The sequence below is a fragment of the Littorina saxatilis genome, linkage group LG7, assembly GCF_037325665.1.
Source record: "Littorina saxatilis isolate snail1 linkage group LG7, US_GU_Lsax_2.0, whole genome shotgun sequence".
In the NCBI taxonomy this organism is placed as follows: Eukaryota; Metazoa; Mollusca; class Gastropoda; order Littorinimorpha; family Littorinidae; genus Littorina; species Littorina saxatilis.
In genome coordinates, this window is record NC_090251.1 from 9398645 (window position 1) to 9417411 (window position 18767).

An 18767-nucleotide genomic window follows, 5' to 3' on the forward strand; every position below is an offset into this window, starting at 1 on the left:
TGTAGATACCAGCGTGCGTTCTTGTGTAGCGTGGGTGAGGGGGGATCACGTGTCTTGCATGGAGGCGGCGGAGGCGTGCACGTTGCCCATCTGACTCAGCCAGCTCTCGATGTGGCTGATGTGGATCTCCACGTTGTTTTGAAAGGAGCTGCACACACACACGAACAAGATGCTAAAATGAACACGAAAATAGACGATTTTTGAAAATAACTCCGTCAGGATTGTCAGCGGTCTGGAGGAGAAGGAGCCACTGTACCTCAGCCATTTTTTTCACAACAACCGGAACGTGTTCCACACATCCGGAGCACACTCCATGCCTCCGATGTGCTGGATCGCAACAAACAACCAACTCCGATGTGTATGCCATGCAGCACACGCACAATATGATACCCTTTTCTTTTGAAAATCAGCATAAACGAGTTCATCGGAGTTCAGAATTTGTTGTGGAAAGGATCGCTGGCACGTATCACAACGTGTTTTGATCGAGGTCAGGTGGGTTTGGCTTGAGGTCACGTGAGTTTAGGAAAACACAAGAGCTTAGCGAACACTTCCAGTGACCAGCAAACCATCCGTGGCAATTCGTGACTCCGATGATTATATTTTTGAAAGAAAATGGTATATCTAGCCCACGTCACATACACATCCCGCCCTGATATGGCCCTTCGTGGTCGGCTGGGCGTTAAACAAACAAACAAACATACACATCACAGTCAGTTGCTCGTCCCGATAGCAGGATAGGTCCAATCAGAAGCGTGGAACACATTCCGAATGTTGTGAAAAAACCTGTCTGTGGTACAGAACGCCAAAAATCCTAATTTTCGGAAAACATCTGCATAACCATGGTTAGGAGACAAAAATAAAAAGGTCAAGACACGACATTCTCCCGAGAAATAAGAGATTTTAAAGCCACATGCAGCTTTGTAAAAAAACTAAAACCTTCAATCAATCAAGTTACCAACCTACTGGCCCGAATATTTTTTGCATTGTCCTCTCAAATACGTTTTACTTTTTTGTTTTGGGCGTACATACATTTTTCACCATTGAATACAAATGGTACTGACTTGATGTTGTTTGTATCCAGTGTCTCCTTGATCTCCTTCAGACTGTCCTGGAGGGACCGGAACTCAAAGGAATTGAAGTCGCTCTCGGAGAACGTCTGCAAGAAAGACAGATTTGTTCATTTACACAAATTATCACTACAAACACTACACAGATTCTCATGAAACAAACAGACAAAAGGAATGGAAGTCGCTCTCTGAGAACGTCTGCAACGAAGGCAGCACCAATCATTACACATTTACACAAATGATTAGCATGAACACTACGCAGATTCTCATGAAACAAACAGAAGTAGAAAATTGTTTGTGACAAGCTTGCATATATATATATTCTAACAGAACCAGACACACATTTTTTCTCTCTCTTTTTTCGCTTTATCTTTATACCTTACCCTGATTTGCAGCATGAGTGACGTCAGGCCTTTCACCAGTTGCAGAACTCTCTCATTCTTTGCCGTTTTACGACTGCTGAACACCGTCTGTGGGAAAAAACAACAGCGATTTCAATTTACTATAACTTAAGATTTATATCAATCTACAGAGGTGAGGTCATGTGTTACATTATCAGTGCTAATACAGCAGCAAAATGTTTTCTTCAATCACTCTTTATAGATCTAACAAACACACCAGACACAACAATGTCTTAATGTTTTAAAATTGGGTAACTAGCAGTAGCAGTTGTAACATACCTGACAAATCTTGGATACTGTAGCCTCAGCCTCTTCGTCACACTTTCTCTTGACTTCTGACGGTTCTTCAATCGGTAGCAGACCCTGCTGTGGGGCCACTTCTGAAAGTTCTTCATTTGGAAGCAGACCCTGCTCTGGGGCCACCTATCAAACCATCAGAAAACATCAGACACCCCAATTAAATTATTTAAAGACACCCCAATTTAAGACTCCCCAATTTAAGACTCAAATCTGCCTTTTAATTTAACTTTTTTAAGACCCTGTTTTTTTAGACATGCACATACGCAAAACAAATGTGAAACAAGGGTGAAAGAATAAATAATCTCAATGAACTTCATACCCCCAAAGAATCAAGAATTCTTGCGGCTGTAAGTTTCCGAGTCTTGGGGGGTGGGGGCTCAGAACGCTTCAAGGGCAGCTTTCGTTTCTTTGGTTGATCATTTTCTGATGCAATTGCACTCAGTGGGTCAGGGTTCTCCTCACTTGGCCATCCATCTTTAAAATGCTGCAATATAAAATGGAGGCATTTAAAATATCTGTCCCATATACTGCTGTAAAAAAAGACGACTGCTATTCTTAATAGCACATCTGAATTAGACTCAGAAAACTCAAAGTACAATATTTCTCTCTCTCTATACTGTCACTCAGTACTTAAAGGCATATGTACGTGCTCCCGTGTTTACAAAGTGTAGTTTGCCCATAATCGATGTCAAACGCACCATAAGACCATATAATGACGATATGTCACCATGCGCGGACCATAATACATGCATTACAGCTTGTTCTAGCCTCTGAAAAAGTGAGGATGTCAACAAAGCCGCGGTGTTAGCTCCCTTGCATCAACGTTACATGTGTTGCCAAATCTATAAATAGGACGATCCAGATCAAAATGAAAATTAACATATCTCAACATTGAAGGGGTCCTAGACCACAATATTTTGCAGGGAACTTAATTTAGCATGTCTCCAGCTGTTGGTAAAGCAATTAGCGTGTATAGTCATCGAGTACATATGCCTTTAATATCAATTAAACACACAAAATAGGGTCATCTTGAACTTTAGTGCACGTTAAATTCATAGCTCAAAATTCAGTGGCATTCTTTACTTATTTTTGATACAAGTCCCTGAGTGTAAACAAGCCAAAGAATATCAATTGACGGATCGAGCTCCAAACTTGAGCATAATTGATTAATTAATTGATTAATTTGGTTGTTTGATTGACGAAAGTGATGCGAAAACGCTAACGTTTTTAACCAAGGGCCATCATTTAGTGATTTACATGATAGAGTTACGTCCCCTATTGGATTGTACGGATAATTCTGTCTTTCAATCAATCAATCAATATGAGGCTTATATCGCGCGTATTCCGTGGGTACAGTTCTAAGCGCAGGGATTTATTTTTTAATTCTTATTTTTTTTATTTTATGCAATTTATATCGCGCACATATTCAAGGTGCAGGGATTTATTTATGCCGTGTGAGGTGGAATTTTTTTAACACAATACATCACGCATTAATTCACATCGGCCAGCAGATCGCAGCCATATCCTAGTTTTCACGGCCTATTATTCCAAGTCACACGGGTATTTTGGTGGACATTTTTATCTATCATTCTATGACTATACAATTTTGCCAGGAAAGACCCTTTTGTCAATCGTGGGATCTTTAACGTGCACACCCCCAATGTAGTGTACACGAAGGGACCTCGGTTTTTCGTCTCATCCGAAAGACTAGCACTTGAACCCACCACCTAGGTTAGGAAAGGGGGGAGAAAATTGCTAACGCCCTGACCCAGGGTCGAACTCGCAACCTCTCGCTTCTGAGCGCAAGTGCGTTACCACTCGGCCACCCAGTCGGCGACGCATGTAAACAAAATGCAATTGTACACTAAGACCTGTACATTCCATTCCGTGACTTCAAAGGAATATGACTTGTTATACACAATAGCCTTGACCCACAAGTCAGCAGCGAATGTGATAAACGGGTTATCTCCCCTGAAAAGCGAAGCAAGCTTCGAAGATGGCGACGATGGAAAAGAGAAGAACTGTGAGCGAACTGCGAAAGGTGTGTGTGGGTGTGTGTGTGTGATGTGTGTGTATATGCGCGTGCTGTGTGTGATGTGTGTCAGTGTGTGTATGCGCATGCTGTGTGTGTGTGTGGCTGTGCTTGCGTGAGCTTGTGTGTGTGTGTGTGTGTGAGAGAGAGAGAGAGAGCGATAGTGAGAGTAGGGTATGGTTGTTGGTGAAAGTTGAGTTGGACGCTGGGGTTGGGCGGGTGTGTGTGTCAGAGAGAGTTGTGTGTGTGTGTGGGGGGGGGGGGGGGGGGGTGGACTGCGTGTGTGTGTTTATTTGTGTGTGCGAGGGTTGTGTGTGTGTGTGGGACTGCGTGTGTGTGTTTATTTGTGTGTGTGCCTTTCGCCTTGTATTGAGGAAATTAAACTGCGTTTGCGTATTATGTGTGTGTTTGCAAGCGTGCGTGTATGTTAGGCATATCTCAGTAGGTGTGTGTATGTGCGCGTACGTGCAATGTGTGTGCGTGCGCGCGTGTTTGTGTATGTATGTGTGTGTGTGTGTGTGAGAGATAAACAAACTATCAAGAACAAAACAAAACTGAACAAACGAAATGTTTTCCCCCCAACTCTGATTATTGCTTGTTTCGGAGACGACTGTGATTTTGACTTTTTGAGTAAGCCTACACGAACACACAAGCTCAATACAGCCGGCAACAAGTTCGCCGGTCGGGGCAGTGAAATACTATTTCAAATAGATCTATTTCACTAAGAATGTCAATGGATATAGGGCAACATACTTATTTTTTAAATCAGTGATTGATTAGATCGTCATATTTTTGTGACACTGAGACCAAACCATCAAAAAATTAGCAATAGGCCTTGAATCAAAGTCGTGCGAGATCTGACCTTGCTGCAAATGTACGTGTACGACTTGATTGTGTTGACGTTCAACTGGTAAGCTGGGCGATTGCAGGCTTTTATCCAGCGAAGGCAGCGATCTAGATGGTACAGATGCTTTCCCGGTTTCACAAATGGGATGAATTTCACGCCAACACAGCGTTCAGGATACCTATCATCCGTTTTACATTGTCCCCAAGCACAGCGCTTGTTAGGCGGCATGCTTCCTAAAACAAGGGAAGTAACTCCCAGAGCCTCGATATGTGGATAGGGTTACGGTTATCTCCCCTGAAAAGGGGTCCGCCTAAACTACGCGCCAGCACGCGCTAGCACGCGCTAGCACGCGCCAGCACGCGCTACCTTGAACCATAGCACTTATATACTTTATTTTTATATTTCTAGTTAGTTCATCGTCCATTCTCACATAATACAAATTTTCAAACTTCAATGATAAAAAATACGGAAGTTATGACGAGTTTAAGGAGAGCTAATGCACTACTCTCAAATCCGACGATTGTCGGACATGGAGCCACGGCCTTAGGATAGCTCTCCTATAACGCGTCTTAGCTATCGTAAATTTTATCACTGAAGTTTGAAATTTTGTATAATGTAAGAACTGACGATGGAATGACTAGAAACATACAGATAAATTATATAACAGCTATGAATCTCAGTAGCGTCCACTTAAATTTGGTAGCGCGCAGTTTTAGTCCGGATTTTGTCGGATTTGAGAGTAGCGCATTAGCTCGCCTAAAACCCGTCATAACTACTGAAATGTTCAACACTCAAGCTTGAAATTTTGTATTATGTAAGAATGGACAATTAACAATATAGACTATAAAAATAAATTATGTAAGTGTTATGGATCACCGGGAAGCGTCTACTTCAAAGTGGTAGCTTGCCGCTGTTTAGTCAATGGCGGAAATCGTCGGATTTGAGAGTAGTGCATTAGCTCTCCTTAAACTCGTCATAACTTCCGTATTTTTCATCATTGAAGTTTGAAATTTTGTATTATGTGAGAATGGACGATGAACTAACTAGAAATATAAAAATAAAGTATATAAGTGCTATGGTTCAAGGTAGCGCGTGCTGGCGCGTGCTAGCGCGTGCTGGCGCGTAGTTTAGTCGGACCGCTGAAAAGCGAAGCAAGCTTCGAAGATGGCGACGATGGAAAAGAGAAGAACTGTGAGCGAACTGCGAAAGGTGTGTGTGGGTGTGTGTGTGCGATGTGTGTCAGTGTGTGTGTCTATGCGCGTGCTGTGTGTGATGTGTGTCAGTGTGTGTGTATGCGCGTGCTGTGTGTGTGTGTGGCTGTGCTTGCGTGAGCTTGTGTGTGTGTGTGTGTGTGAGAGAGAGAGAGAGAGAGAGAGAGAGAGAGAGAGAGAGAGAGAGAGAGAGAGAGAGAGCGATAGTGAGAGTAGGGTATGGTTGTTGGTGAAAGTTGAGTTGGACGCTGGGGTTGGGCGGGTGTGTGTGTCAGAGAGGGTTGTGTGTGTGTGTGTGGCGGCCCGGGGGGGGGGGGGGGGGGGTTGACTGCGTGTGTGGGTTTATTTGTGTGTGTGAGGGTTGTGTGTGTGTGTGTGGGACTGCGTGTGTGTGTTTATTTGTGTGTGGTGTGTGTGTGCCTTTCGCCTTGTATTGAGGAAATTATTGAACTGCGTTTGCGTATTATGTGTGTGTTTGCAAGCGTGCGTGTATGTTAGGCATATCTCAGTAGGTGTGTGTATGTGCGCGTACGTGCAATGTGTGTGCGTGCGCGCGTGTGTTTGTGTATGTATGTATGTATGTGTGTGTGTGTGTGTGTGTGTGTGTGTGTGTGTGTGTGTGTGTGTGTGTGTGTGTGTGTGTGAGAGATAAACAAACTATCAAGAACAAAACAAAACTGAACAAACGAAATGTTTTCCCCCCAACTCTGATTATTGCTTGTTTCGGAGACGACTGTGATTTTGACTTTTTGAGTAAGCCTACACGAACACACAAGCTCAATACAGCCGGCAACAAGTTCGCCGGTCGGGGCAGTGAAATACTATTTCAAATAGATCTATTTTGTAATGTTATGACGTCATTAAAAACCGTGTTCTATTGTCAATATGCAAGAACCCTGACGTAAAAAGGTTGCTGGGGATTCTGGGAGAATCATGGCGGAATAAATAACACGCTAACCCTCCATGCCTGTGTCTGCTTCATTTATAGTCTACCAGTTTGTTTATATATATGCATGTGACCGTCCAACACGACGAGAACACGACATGGTGTCAGAAGTGGCTGGTAGCGAAGCAGTGAGTGTGAAAAACTTTATGTACGAGATTGCAAGTCGAAAGTTTTGTTCGCGCGTGCCGTAGAGCATTTTGTTCGATCTAAAATCGCGTACTCCGACAGCAGCAAACTAGATGTAGCGTCGCAGTAGGAAGCGCACACTCCAAAAATAAAGAAAGGTGTGGTTCAGTGGTACGGATTCAGCAGAGATCCAGTATGGCAGAGCAGCCGAACCAACCACCATTACAGGCAGAGAGGAGACATTACACAGCCAATGTTCCAATACCTTCAAAGCTGGTTATGGAAGGCAACTTATCCCAAAACTGGAAGAAGTTCAAAAGACAATGGGACAATTATGAGATTGCTTCTCGACTGGACAAAGAAGAAGGAGAATACCGGTGTGCAGTGTTGCTTGCCTGCATTGGCGAAGATGCAATGGAGGTGTATGACAGCATGAGGTTCTCTGAAGGTGAGAACAAGAAAGACATAAGCGTTGTCATCAAGAAACTGGAAGAATTTTGTGTGGGAGCCACGCATGAAGCGTTCGAAACATACAAATTTCACATTCGACGCCAGGATTCGTCTGAGTCGATCGATGCGTATGTGGCAGCCCTTAGACAACTTGCTAAGAACTGTAATTATGGCATCATGGAAGACCGTATGATACGGGATAGAATTGTCGTTGGTGTCAAAAGTGATACCATGCGGGAGAAACTTCTTGAAGATTCAACACTGACTTTTAAAAAAGCAGTAGACATATGCAGAGCTTATGAGTCATCCCAGCAACAACTCCATGAAATGTCTAAGGAAACAACAGTGGATCGCCTAAAGGGGGTTCCGAATGCTATGCAAAAGGGACAGCATCCGAAAACACAGTGGAAGCGTCCAAGCCGAAATCTCGGAGAAAGGTCACAAAAGTGCACTAGATGCGGTCGAGATCAGCATGGCAGAGAGTCATGTCCTGCCGCGAAAGCCGAATGCAGAAAATGCCTGAAGAAAGGACATTATGCAGTTTGTTGTTTCAGCAAGCCCATCAGCCAAGCTTCTGTGAAGGAAGTGAAAGATGAAGCATATCTGGGAGCAGTGTCAAATGCAGGAACTGACGCCTGGCATGTGGACGTTCAGCTAGAGCAGTCAAACATTCAGTTTAAGATGGACACTGGAGCAGACGTAACAGTGATGCCAGCAGTGATGGTACCCAAAAACAAATACCCGCTTGAGAGGCCTTCGAAAAGACTCTTTGGCCCAGGTAAAATTCCACTAAAAGTGCTTGGACAGTTCACGTCAAAAATGAAAGTCAAGAACGCCATGAGCATTCAAGACATCTACGTGGTTGAAGACCTAGAAGAACCTCTGTTAGGGAGACCAGCAATTCAGGCGCTAGGACTCGTGAAGCGTGTGGAAACGGTGAAAGAAGGCGACAAGGAACGCATTCAGAAGACTTTCCCCAGGCTGTTCTCTGGACTTGGGAAAATGAAAGAGACTTATACGATTCGCCTGAAGGACAGTGCAGTGCCGTATGCAGTGACAGCACCGAGACGTGTTCCACTCCCTTTTCAACAGAAGGTAGAGGAGGAGCTTAGGCGACTGCAAGATCAGGAAGTGATTCGACCAGTCAACACTCCAACTGACTGGTGTGCCCCCATCGTTGTGGTGCCGAAAGCACATAATGATGCAGTGAGGATCTGTGTAGACCTTACCAGACTGAACGAGAGTGTCAAGAGAGAAAACTATCCTCTTCCGTCTACAGATCAACTCCTCGCACAGTTAGAGGAGGCAACAGTATTCACTAAACTGGACTGCAACAGCGGTTTCTATCAAGTTCCACTGGAGAAAAGCTCACAAGAGTTGACGACCTTCATTACACCAATCGGACGTTTTTGTTTTCAACGTCTACCCTTCGGAATCTCGTCAGGGAGCGAGGTTTTTCATCGCATCATGTCGCAGCTGTTGTCAGACATTCCAGGGGTCATATGCGACATAGATGATGTGTTGGTGTACGGACGCAACCAAGTCGAGCATGACCAACGTCTGAAGCAAGTACTTGAAAAGCTTCAAGATGCTGGTGTCACACTGAATGACAAGTGTGCTTTCGGCCAAACAAGCATCAAGTTCCTCGGACACGTGATCTCCAAGGATGGTGTGCAGATGGATCCGGACAAGGTGGAGGCTATCAGGAACATGCCTCGACCTAAGAGCGTCCCTGAACTACGACGTGTTTTGGGACTGGTGAACTTCGTCCGAAAGTTCTCCCCTAACCTGGCAGAAGAGACCAGACCTCTACGTGATTTGCTGAAAAAGGAAATTCAGTGGACATGGGGAGACGCACAGGAGAGAGCGTTTCAAAGACTGAAAGAACAGCTGACCTCACCACCAGTGCTGGCTCACTACAGCACATCCTTGCCTACCAAAGTGTCAGCTGATGCTTCGTCGTACGGGCTGGGAGCTGTCCTTCTCCAGGAAAGAGACGGTGAATGGCAACCCGTATTCTTTGCTTCAAGATCTATGACGTCCACCGAGCAGCGGTATGCCCAGGTGGAAAAGGAGGCATTAGCGTCTACGTGGGCCTGCGAGAAGTTCGCTGACTTCTTGATTGGTCTTCCCTCATTCACCATAGAGACAGACCACAGGCCGCTTCTGGCACTCCTCAAGTCAAAACAGCTAGACGAGCTTTCGCCACGGATTCAACGGTTCCGTATGAGGCTGATGCGGTACCGGTATGACGTGATCTACACAGCTGGTAAGGATCTGACAACTGCTGACGCCTTATCGCGTGCTCCAGTCGGATCTCCACAGACGTCAGACTTACAGCTTGACAGTGATGTTGCAGCATACGTCAAGTCAGTGGTGGAAGGATTTCCAGCGTCAAAGCAGCGCATGGATGAAATCAGGGCCAAACAGCAGAAAGATATAATTTGCTGCAAAGTGAAAGACTACTGCAACAAAGGATGGCCTGATGTTAACAAGGTTGAACCAGACCTTAAGCCTTTTCACACAGTGAGAGACGACCTGACGGTACAACAAGGACTGTTGTTGTTCAGGGACCGTCTTGTCATTCCAGAAGTGATGAGGCAGGACATTCTCAGCAAAATCCACGGAGGTCACCAGGGCATCGTAAAGTGCAGAGCGCTGGCAAGATCTTCAGTGTGGTGGCCAGGACTTTCCACAGACATAAAAGTCATGATAGAAGAATGTGCAACTTGCGTGAAGGAGCGCAAACCACCACCAGAACCATTGCAACCTACACCAGTGCCAGATTATCCATGGCAGAAAGTGGGTGTCGACTTGATGGACTGGCGTGGAAACGACTACCTTGTGGTGGTGGACTATTTCTCGAGGTACATAGAAATGGCACTACTACGTTCGACCACCAGTGAAACTGTCATCCAACACCTGAAGAGCATCATGTCCAGGCATGGAATCCCGGAAGTCATGATGACGGACAATGGCCCTCAGTTTGACGCTGACAAGTTCTCAAGGTTTGCTGAAGAATATGGCTTCACCCATGAAACCAGTAGTCCACGGTATCCGCAAGCCAACGGAGAAGCTGAACGAGCAGTGCAGACCCTCAAGCAGCTGCTCCTGAAAGCTGAAGATCCGTACGTGGCCATGTTAAACTACAGAGCGACGCCTCTGCAGTGCGGTTTCAGTCCAGCGGAAAGACTTATGGGACGTCGTTTGAGAACCAAGGTACCTGCCGTTCCCAATCTGCTTATTCCAGACTGGCCAAAGTTCCACGACATGCGGTCAGCCGATGTCCAGCAGAAAGAGGCACAGAAGAAAAACCACGACAAGCGACACCGAGCTCAACCCCTTCCTACCCTCAAGCCAGGAGAACGTGTGTGGCTGAAAACACCTACGGAGAAAGAAGCAGTCATCTTGCGACCAGTTGCTCCGAGGTCATACGAACTACAGACAAAGACGGGCATCCAGAGAAGAAATCGCCGACACCTCAACAGACGTCTGAGTGATGCACCAACCCCAAAGCAGTCACCAGACAAAGCGTCAACAACCATTCCTCCTGATGCGGGACGCCCAGGACATCGCGGGGAGGACGGTGGTTCTCCTGATCCGTCCTCAGAACAAAGGGAGACAGATTCTCCGTCTGAGGGATTGCCCAATGAACGGCCTGTGACCACAAGAAGCGGTCGCGTGGTCAAGCGGCCTAACATTCTTGATCTGTGACTTTTGGTTATGTTTAACTAGTGTGAAAGAAGCACAGGAATGTTTTCTTTTGTTGAAGTTTTCATCTATGAAAGTCATACTCATAGTTACATTGAAGAGCTAATTTGCTTTGTTTTCTAAAAGAAAAAATAAGCGTAAAGTAAGGGGGATGTAATGTTATGACGTCATTAAAAACCGTGTTCTATTGTCAATATGCAAGAACCCTGACGTAAAAAGGTTGCTGGGGATTCTGGGAGAATCATGGCGGAATAAATAACACGCTAACCCTCCATGCCTGTGTCTGCTTCATTTATAGTCTACCAGTTTGTTTATATATATGCATGTGACCGTCCAACACGACGAGAACACGACATATTTCACTAAGAATGTCAATGGATATAGGGCAACATACTTATTTTTTAAATCAGTGATTGATTAGATCGTCATATTTTTGTGACACTGAGACCAAACCATCAAAAAATTAGCAATAGGCCTTGAATCAAAGTCGTGCGAGATCTGACCTTGCTGCAAATGTACGTGTACGACTTGATTGTGTTGACGTTCAACTGGTAAGGCGATTGCAGGCTTTTATCCAGCGAAGGTCAGTATTCCTTGCAGATACTAAACATTTCGCTTATGGAGTTGTGTTTTTTTTAGTTCGTCATTGCTTTTATACCATGTACCGTCATCCATCTTCTTTTCCAACCAAGCATCTACACACACACACACACACACACATGTATACACACACACACTGACACACCGGCGGCACACACACACACACACACACACACATGCGCGCGCACACACACACACACACACACTGACACACCGGCGGCACACACACACACACACACACACACACACACTGACACACCGGCGGCACACACACACACACACACACACACACACACACACACACACACACACACACACACACACACACACTGACACACCGGCGGCACACACACACACACACAAACACACACACACATGTGCACACACTGAGCACCTTATTGTCGCGTTATGTTAACGCTCACTGTCAGATTAAACTGGTCAGTTTATGACACTCACTGTCGTCATCTACATACTCGATCCATAAACCCAGTACTCTCACAGTAGCTCAGTATATAGATTCCTCAATGCTGAGCGTTTACCTAAACATACATTTATAAAAATATACAAAGCTTCATAGCACTGATTTACAAGGCTATACATACACATTCAAAGAAAACGCTTCAACATCCTTGGCTGACGTCTTTGATGAGTTCTCTTGGGTCTTTGATGAGTTCTCTAGGGTCTTTGATGAGTTCTCTAGGGTCTTTGATGAGTTCTCTAGGGTCTTTGATGAGTTCTCTGATCTCCCTTATGCTGGTTGTCACGTATACTGTCACTGGTTGTCACGACATTATGTCGCGCTACTGGCTCAGTCTGTTTGGTCGATTCCGATTACCTCCCATGGATGCGAAAACCTATATATGACCGTTTTTGGCTCACGAAGTGTAGCCTATGCGATCGTAACTTTGTCTGTCTGTGCGTGCGTGCGTATGTGCGTGCGTGCGTGCGTGTGTATGTCTGTGGTAGAAACTTTAACATTTCGTCATTTGAAGACGTCACATTATGGCGTAAGAGGGTTAGACGTCACGCGAAGGAATGTCTCGGTCATTGTTATTTTGAGCGGGCCGAGACTATTTGGCAGTCGTGTCTGTAAGTAGGCTACATGCAGACAGACAGATCTAGATCTAGTGTCTCTCTTTCTTGCACAGTGTCACCAATGCTTACTGTGTGTGTGTGTGTGTATGTGTGACGGAGTGATTGAGTTTGTGTTACTGTTTGTCGATTTCTTACGTGAGCCTTGAAGGCTTCGCCTCTTGTTCTTTATTTTTCTCTCTGCATGTTAATTCACCAGTGGCTATGTAACATGTGTTACACAATTGCACCAGTGTAAGGGCATCTTCTGTCTGTGGACATTTTAGTGTGGCTCATACCACGCGTGTCTGCCCCCTGTAAGCAGAACATGCATTTGACGAGTTTACAAGGAGGTTATTTACAATGCATGGTAAGGCCAAACAAAAACATATGATGTTTTAGGATAACATGGCTAAAATAATAGGGTCGGTAGGTCGGATTTAAAAATTTTTAATATGGTTCGTAAAATCTGCCAGATTTGTAAAAAAATTTTTTTAGAAAAGACATTGTTTTTTGGGGTCGGCGGGAAAAAATAGGGTCGGTCGGGTTACCCAAAACCAACATATATATTTTTTTGGCCTAACAGCATATTGCCCTGAACACTGCTGACTGTCTACCTGAAGATATGTCTGAAACAAGATTTTTAAGATGTCTAATAATTCAAGTACAGGACACTGACCCCAGCAGTTAACTGAAAATAAAGGTCCGGTGTAACACGAGAAAATTACTCCCACGAGATTTTTTTTACTCCGGAGTAAAAATTTCGTTCGAAAATTGTACTCCCTTTGCGAAAAAATTACTCCCCCATAACACGGGAAAATTACTCCCCACGACAGGTTCGTTGCGAGTAAACATTTCGTACGAAAATGTTACTTTCCTGATGAATAAATAACGAATAAATTACTTCACCCGAACACGAGCAATTTACTGCCCACGCCAGGTGTACGCAACTTTTACTACCTTGTCCTCTGTTAGTCCTGGTGGTGGAAGGGGTGGAGGGAGGGGTAAAGCGACATTCGTTTGTGTGAGATCACGTATTGGCATTATCCCCGAGTACGCAGTAGGAGGGTCCAGCAGACTTTAATTGTGTGTCTGTGTGTCTGTCTGTCTCTGTGTGTGTGTGTCTGTCTCGACTTAACAGCTTATTGCTGGGAAACTACTGGGCGCAGTTCGTTCAAAAGTTGATACACTAACTTGATAATAGGTCCGATTGATCGTATTAAAACTTCATAATGTTACCTGGGACCTAAATGCCAAATAATCCACAAAAACGACTCTTGGCGGTGGGCGCAATTCGCGGTGGGATAGAACTGCCGTTCGGCTGATAGAACCGCCAAGCCAGCGACACCAGGCTTTGCGTGCGTCAGCCACTTCGCGTGCTGCGCGACCTAATTTTAGCACCCTAGGCATTTGAGTTCACTGGCAAAATTGTCAGAGTTGGTGGCTTGGTGGCCAAAGTGATCCGGGTTCGATTCCCGGCATGGGCGGTCTATTTTTTTTTTCTTGTTTACTATTGTTTATTATGAACGGTTTAATGTTTTATTTTACTCTAATAATTGTTTTAATTATGTAAAATAAATCAATAATTTTTTTTTTCAAATCCACGTGCACAAGACAAAAACTTTCATACTGGGGGAGCGAGCCAGTCTGAAGAGTACTCGGGTCCAGCGCCAGCGTTTTTTTATCCCTTCGCCCTCATCCCATTTTCGCGTACGAGATTTTTACTGGAAGTAAAAATCTTGGGAGTAAATATTTCGTGGAGGGAGTAATTTTTTCGTTCCTTGGAGAGTTTTTTTCTCGCACGACAGGTGTGCTCGGAATAAAAATTGAATTTCGTACGTCATTTTTACTCCGCAGTCAATTTTTCGTGGAGTAAAATTTCGTGTTACACCGGCGTCCTTTCAAAAGGTAACCGATCTGGATGAAGTATTCATTCTGGTCTCCTGTAACACAACTTGCAACGATCATGTTTGTAGCTATGTTGTCAGCTGTTTCTGTTAGTGAACTCTTGTGTTTGCAACTCCATCAGAATACACTCCATGCAGGCGTTAAACTGATGACGTTTTTCACGTCTAAACATTCAGATACATGCCCTACATCACAGCTGATCTATGTAGGCTTTTACATGGGATTAGAGCATCCCTCTGTTTAGACACATACAAGCAATCAACAGTCGCGCTGCTTTCTGTACAGCGTAGACACATACTAATACATTACTTTGTTTTACGACATATATTCAGAAAGGAATCGGTTTTTTTCTCATGTGCAATAAACGACGTTTTTTTTAAGCCGTTTTAGCGTGTGTGTGTGTGTGTGTGTGTGTGTGTGTGTGTGTGTGTGTGTGTGTGTGTGTTTGTGTGTGTGTGTTGTGTGTGTTTGTGTGTGTGTGTGTCTGTGTCTGTCTGTCTGTGTGTGTGTGTCTGTCTGTGTGTGTGTGTGTGTAAGCAAGAGAGAGAGAGAGCGAGAGAGAGAGAGGAGAGAGAGAGAAAACGAGAGAGAGAGAGAGAGAGAGAGAGACAGAGAGACAGAGAGAGAGAGAGGGAGAGAGAAGAGAGAGAGAAAGCGAGAGAGAGACAGAGAGAGACAGAGACAAGAGAGAGAGAGAGAGAGAGAGAGAGAGGGGGGGGGGACAATCGAGTGACGTAGTACACGCACCTAATGGTGCTATCGCGACAATCTCCTGAGCCGCATACTGTGAGGGTCGGCCATGACCTTGGGCTGCTTTCCTCTGGTACAACGATCTTACTTCCAGTTCACACCTGTCAATCCGATGAAATACAATTCATCTTTAAAGGTTTGAAGTTTCAAAGTACAATGACGATAAAGGTCCGGCGTAACTCATTTTAGACATCTTTTAAGCAGAAGGCCAAAACAGATTTTTTTTTTTTTAGTATGAAGTAGTGTTTATATTTGTACCTGGTATGAATAGAAAGCTAAAATAATGTAAAATCATGTATTGCCCTTCGAACTTTAGAGAATATTTCTTATTGGGAATGATTTACTTAAAGCTGGAGAAACCTTGTACAAATGTAAGAGAGAAATTCAAGTTTAACACCCTCAAGGTAAAGCCATTAAGGGCATGTTCCCGGGTTTTACCCCGACTTTAGATGAGATACACAAGTGTATGCGTGTTTAGGTGGTATCAGCCATCTGCACTTATGGCAGAATGACCGAGGTCATTTACGTGCCACTGTGGTAACACGGGGGTGGGAATGGATACCGTCTCTGTGTCTGCACAAAACGTTTAACCGTGTCCGTCCCGGCCCGGATTCGAACCTGCGACCTTACGACCACAAGTCCAGTGCTTTACCACCTGAGTTATCCGGGCCCCCAATTGTACAAATGTATGATCAGTGACATTTTAAGGCCAAAAAAAAAGAGGTCTGTTTACGGTAACATAGGCCAAAAAAATAGGGTCGGTAGGTCGGGATTTTTTTTTTTTTTTTTTTTTCAAAAAACCCATATTTTTACGTTATTTTTTTTTCCCCCCCAAATGCCCAAAAAAAAGTCTAGGGTCGCGCGAAAAAAATAGGGTCGGTCGGGTTACCGTAAACAGACCTATTTTTTTTTGTGCCTAATGTACACACCTTCTCCTGTGTCTGCAGGCGACGACACGACCTATGACGACACCAACCACGACAACGAGGTAGAATGAGACCACACCTGGGACAACTGAAATGTCTGTGCCATTGGAAAATGTAAAGAAGAGATTTTCAGTTTCAATTTATTTTTACTCCTGTGGTCATAAAACTTACTTTCTTCTTTCTTTTTTTTTTTGGGGGGGGGGGGGGGGGGGCAGGGGTGTATATTCTTCTTTTTACATTTAGTTACATTTCGACTAAATATTTTAACACAGACGGGGAATCGAGACGAGGGTGGTGGTGTATAATTTATGCGTGTATGTATGTATGCATGTATGTATGTATGTATATATGTATGTATGTGTATGTATGTGTGTGTGTGTGTGTGTGTGTGTGTGGATGTGTGTGTGTGTTGTGTGTGTGTGTGTGTGTGTGTGTAAAGCGATTCAGAGAAAACTACTGGACAGATCCTTATGAAACTTCACATGGGAGTTCCTGGGTATGATGTCCCCAGACTGATTTTTAATTTGTTCAATAAATGTCTTTGAAGACGTCACATCCAGCTTTTTGTGAAAGTGGAGGCGGCACTGTCACGCCCTCATCGTTCGGTCAAATTGAATGACAATTTGGTCAAGCCATCTTCGACGAAGCCCGACCTATGGGATTGCATTTCAGCTCGGAATCTTACAAATTAGTTAATCAGTTTGCTCATTTAAGTTGTCATTAAAATCGAATTTTCACTAACAGATTTAAAACATGTATTGCTCATGTTCCCATACAGTGTTGGTACTAGTGTGACGGGCGAAGGGGCGCAATGGTAAGACGTCGGCCTCCTAATGGGGAGGTCGTGAGTTCGAATCCCGGTCGCTGCCGCCTGGTGGGTTAAGAGTGGAGATTTTTCCGATCTCCCAGGTCAACTTATGTGCAGACCTGCTAGTGACTTAACCCCCTTCGTGTGTACACGCAAGCACAAGACCAAGTGCGCACGGAAAAGATCCTAAAATCCATGTCGGAGTTCGGTGGGTCATGGAAACACGAACATACCCAGCATGCCTACCCAACGAAAGCGGAGTGAAGCTGACTATGCTCTCAAGTTTCAAGTTTCAAGTTTCAAGTTTTTTATTAGTCCATAACCCCTGGGGGCATTTTGAACAATAAATACAATCAATACAATCATGATATATGCTAATATAATAAATAAATAAAAATTAAAAAGATTATGAAAAACTGTTACAGATTCTATTAATAAAGTCCAAAATATTTTTTAGCAATTTCTTTTTGTTAGTAGCAAACAACTTTTTAAATTTAAGTGCATTAGGTTTTTTCCAATAGTAAGGTGGTAACAACTCAGCTCTTTCTTCTTTGAAAAAATCACAGACAAATAAATAATGGAATTCATCACCTATGTCTTGTGAGTGAAGCTGACTATGCTCTCAGAGTATAGTGTGGGGAACCCACATGGGCAAACTGACAAGCTCACACTGACGTCACCAGAATTTCTGTAACGCTAAAGAAGAAGAAGGTACTAGTGCGTCATGCCTCTGTGCTCTATGGTAAAGTTGCAGCTTGTATTGTGATCCAGGATTCGGTTGTCGTACACATGCAGTATGTACACACCCTCCACATCACGAGTGACCTTGGGGGCAACGAGAGTCAGTGTTCGCCCCACGACACCCTCCGACCAAAAGTGACGATTAGGCGTGTCGCATTGTATTGGAGACTTCCTGTCCGCTTTGTGGCAGCTTAGTGCATCTGTTGAGTCACAGAGTGTTACGCTGTTAGCACAGATACAGAGGGACAGACAGACAGACAGACAGGCAGGCACGCACACACACACACACTCACACATACATGCATACATACACACACACACACAAACACACACACACACACACACACACACACACACACAGACAGACAGACATACACGCACACACACATGTATACACACAAACACATACACTGACACACACACACACACATACACACACACACACACACACACACACACACACACACACACACACACACACACACACACACACACACACACACACACACACACACACACACACACACACACACACTGACACATACACAGAAAGACAGAACAATGCACCTCATTGTGAGTGTTTTGTACATGCACATAAGACAACAAAATATCATTAGTATTAATGACTGTATTTATGATATTTGTACGTAAGTTTAATCATCTATATTACATTCTGATTCTTGTCTCAGTAAAATTAAAGGGGTGTATATGTTTTAAAAGGAGCGTCGTCAGCTAATTGATTAAAGTATATTTCTGAATTATTGTCGATTTTTTTTATAAGTACCCTACGTCAGGTTGATTTTGGGGTTTATCCTTATTAGAGCGGCGGCTTCGTGATCCCTGCAAAAGAAATCTTCGATTCGAAGAGTGTG

The 18767-nt window shown here is 44.2% G+C and overlaps 2 protein-coding genes and 2 long non-coding RNA genes across 5 annotated transcripts in view; 1 reads left to right on the forward strand and 3 right to left on the reverse strand.

Moving 5' to 3' along the window:
- Positions 1 to 10: 10 nt before the first annotated feature.
- On the reverse strand, positions 11 to 4889 carry LOC138970617 (uncharacterized). The gene is made up of 6 exons (XM_070343082.1): positions 4663 to 4889; positions 2088 to 2252; positions 1748 to 1891; positions 1451 to 1537; positions 1062 to 1156; positions 11 to 148 (listed from the first exon to the last, which is right to left on the reverse strand). Exons 1-6 carry the CDS (start codon positions 4873 to 4875, stop codon positions 46 to 48), a joined length of 807 nt encoding a protein of 268 aa, XP_070199183.1. The 5' UTR covers positions 4876 to 4889; the 3' UTR covers positions 11 to 45.
- Positions 4890 to 5783: 894 nt separating this feature from the next.
- The window catches only part of LOC138970621 (uncharacterized), a 17862-nt gene continuing 4878 nt past the window's right edge, over positions 5784 to 18767 (forward strand). The window contains exons 1-2 of the long non-coding RNA XR_011457023.1: positions 5784 to 5856; positions 16368 to 16460. This is a non-coding gene — a long non-coding RNA (uncharacterized lncRNA). The remainder of the gene's footprint in view (positions 5857 to 16367; positions 16461 to 18767) is intronic.
- On the reverse strand, positions 6549 to 11708 carry LOC138970622 (uncharacterized). Its single transcript, XR_011457024.1, has 2 exons — positions 11446 to 11708; positions 6549 to 6694 (listed from the first exon to the last, which is right to left on the reverse strand). It is a non-coding gene; the product is annotated as an uncharacterized lncRNA (long non-coding RNA).
- LOC138970620 (uncharacterized) overlaps positions 12324 to 18767 on the reverse strand; it is an 11337-nt gene continuing 4893 nt past the window's right edge. The window contains exons 3-6 of one of the 2 annotated variants that reach the window (XM_070343085.1): positions 17961 to 18095; positions 16350 to 16443; positions 15418 to 15521; positions 12324 to 13077 (exon numbers count right to left, since the gene is read on the reverse strand). In XM_070343085.1, the coding sequence (XP_070199186.1) occupies positions 13046 to 13077; positions 15418 to 15521; positions 16350 to 16443; positions 17961 to 18095 (365 nt within the window). In that variant the 3' untranslated portion in view covers positions 12324 to 13045. Of the gene's footprint in view, positions 13078 to 15417; positions 15522 to 16349; positions 16444 to 17882; positions 18096 to 18767 lie in introns of both variants that reach the window. The other variant, XM_070343084.1, reaches the window with a different exon arrangement.

Excerpts from the sequence above, each read along its gene's own strand:
- LOC138970617 (XM_070343082.1), bottom strand. The coding sequence starts at position 4,875 with ATGCCGCCTAACAAGCGCTGTGCTTGGGGACAATGTAAAACGGATGAT. Across the intron at positions 1,892-2,087 it reads GAATTCTTGATTCTTTGGGG|GTGGCCCCAGAGCAGGGTCT; the intron begins GTATGAAGTTCA and ends ATGGTTTGATAG. Across the intron at positions 1,157-1,450 it reads CACTCATGCTGCAAATCAGG|ACGTTCTCCGAGAGCGACTT; the intron begins GTAAGGTATAAA and ends TCTTTCTTGCAG.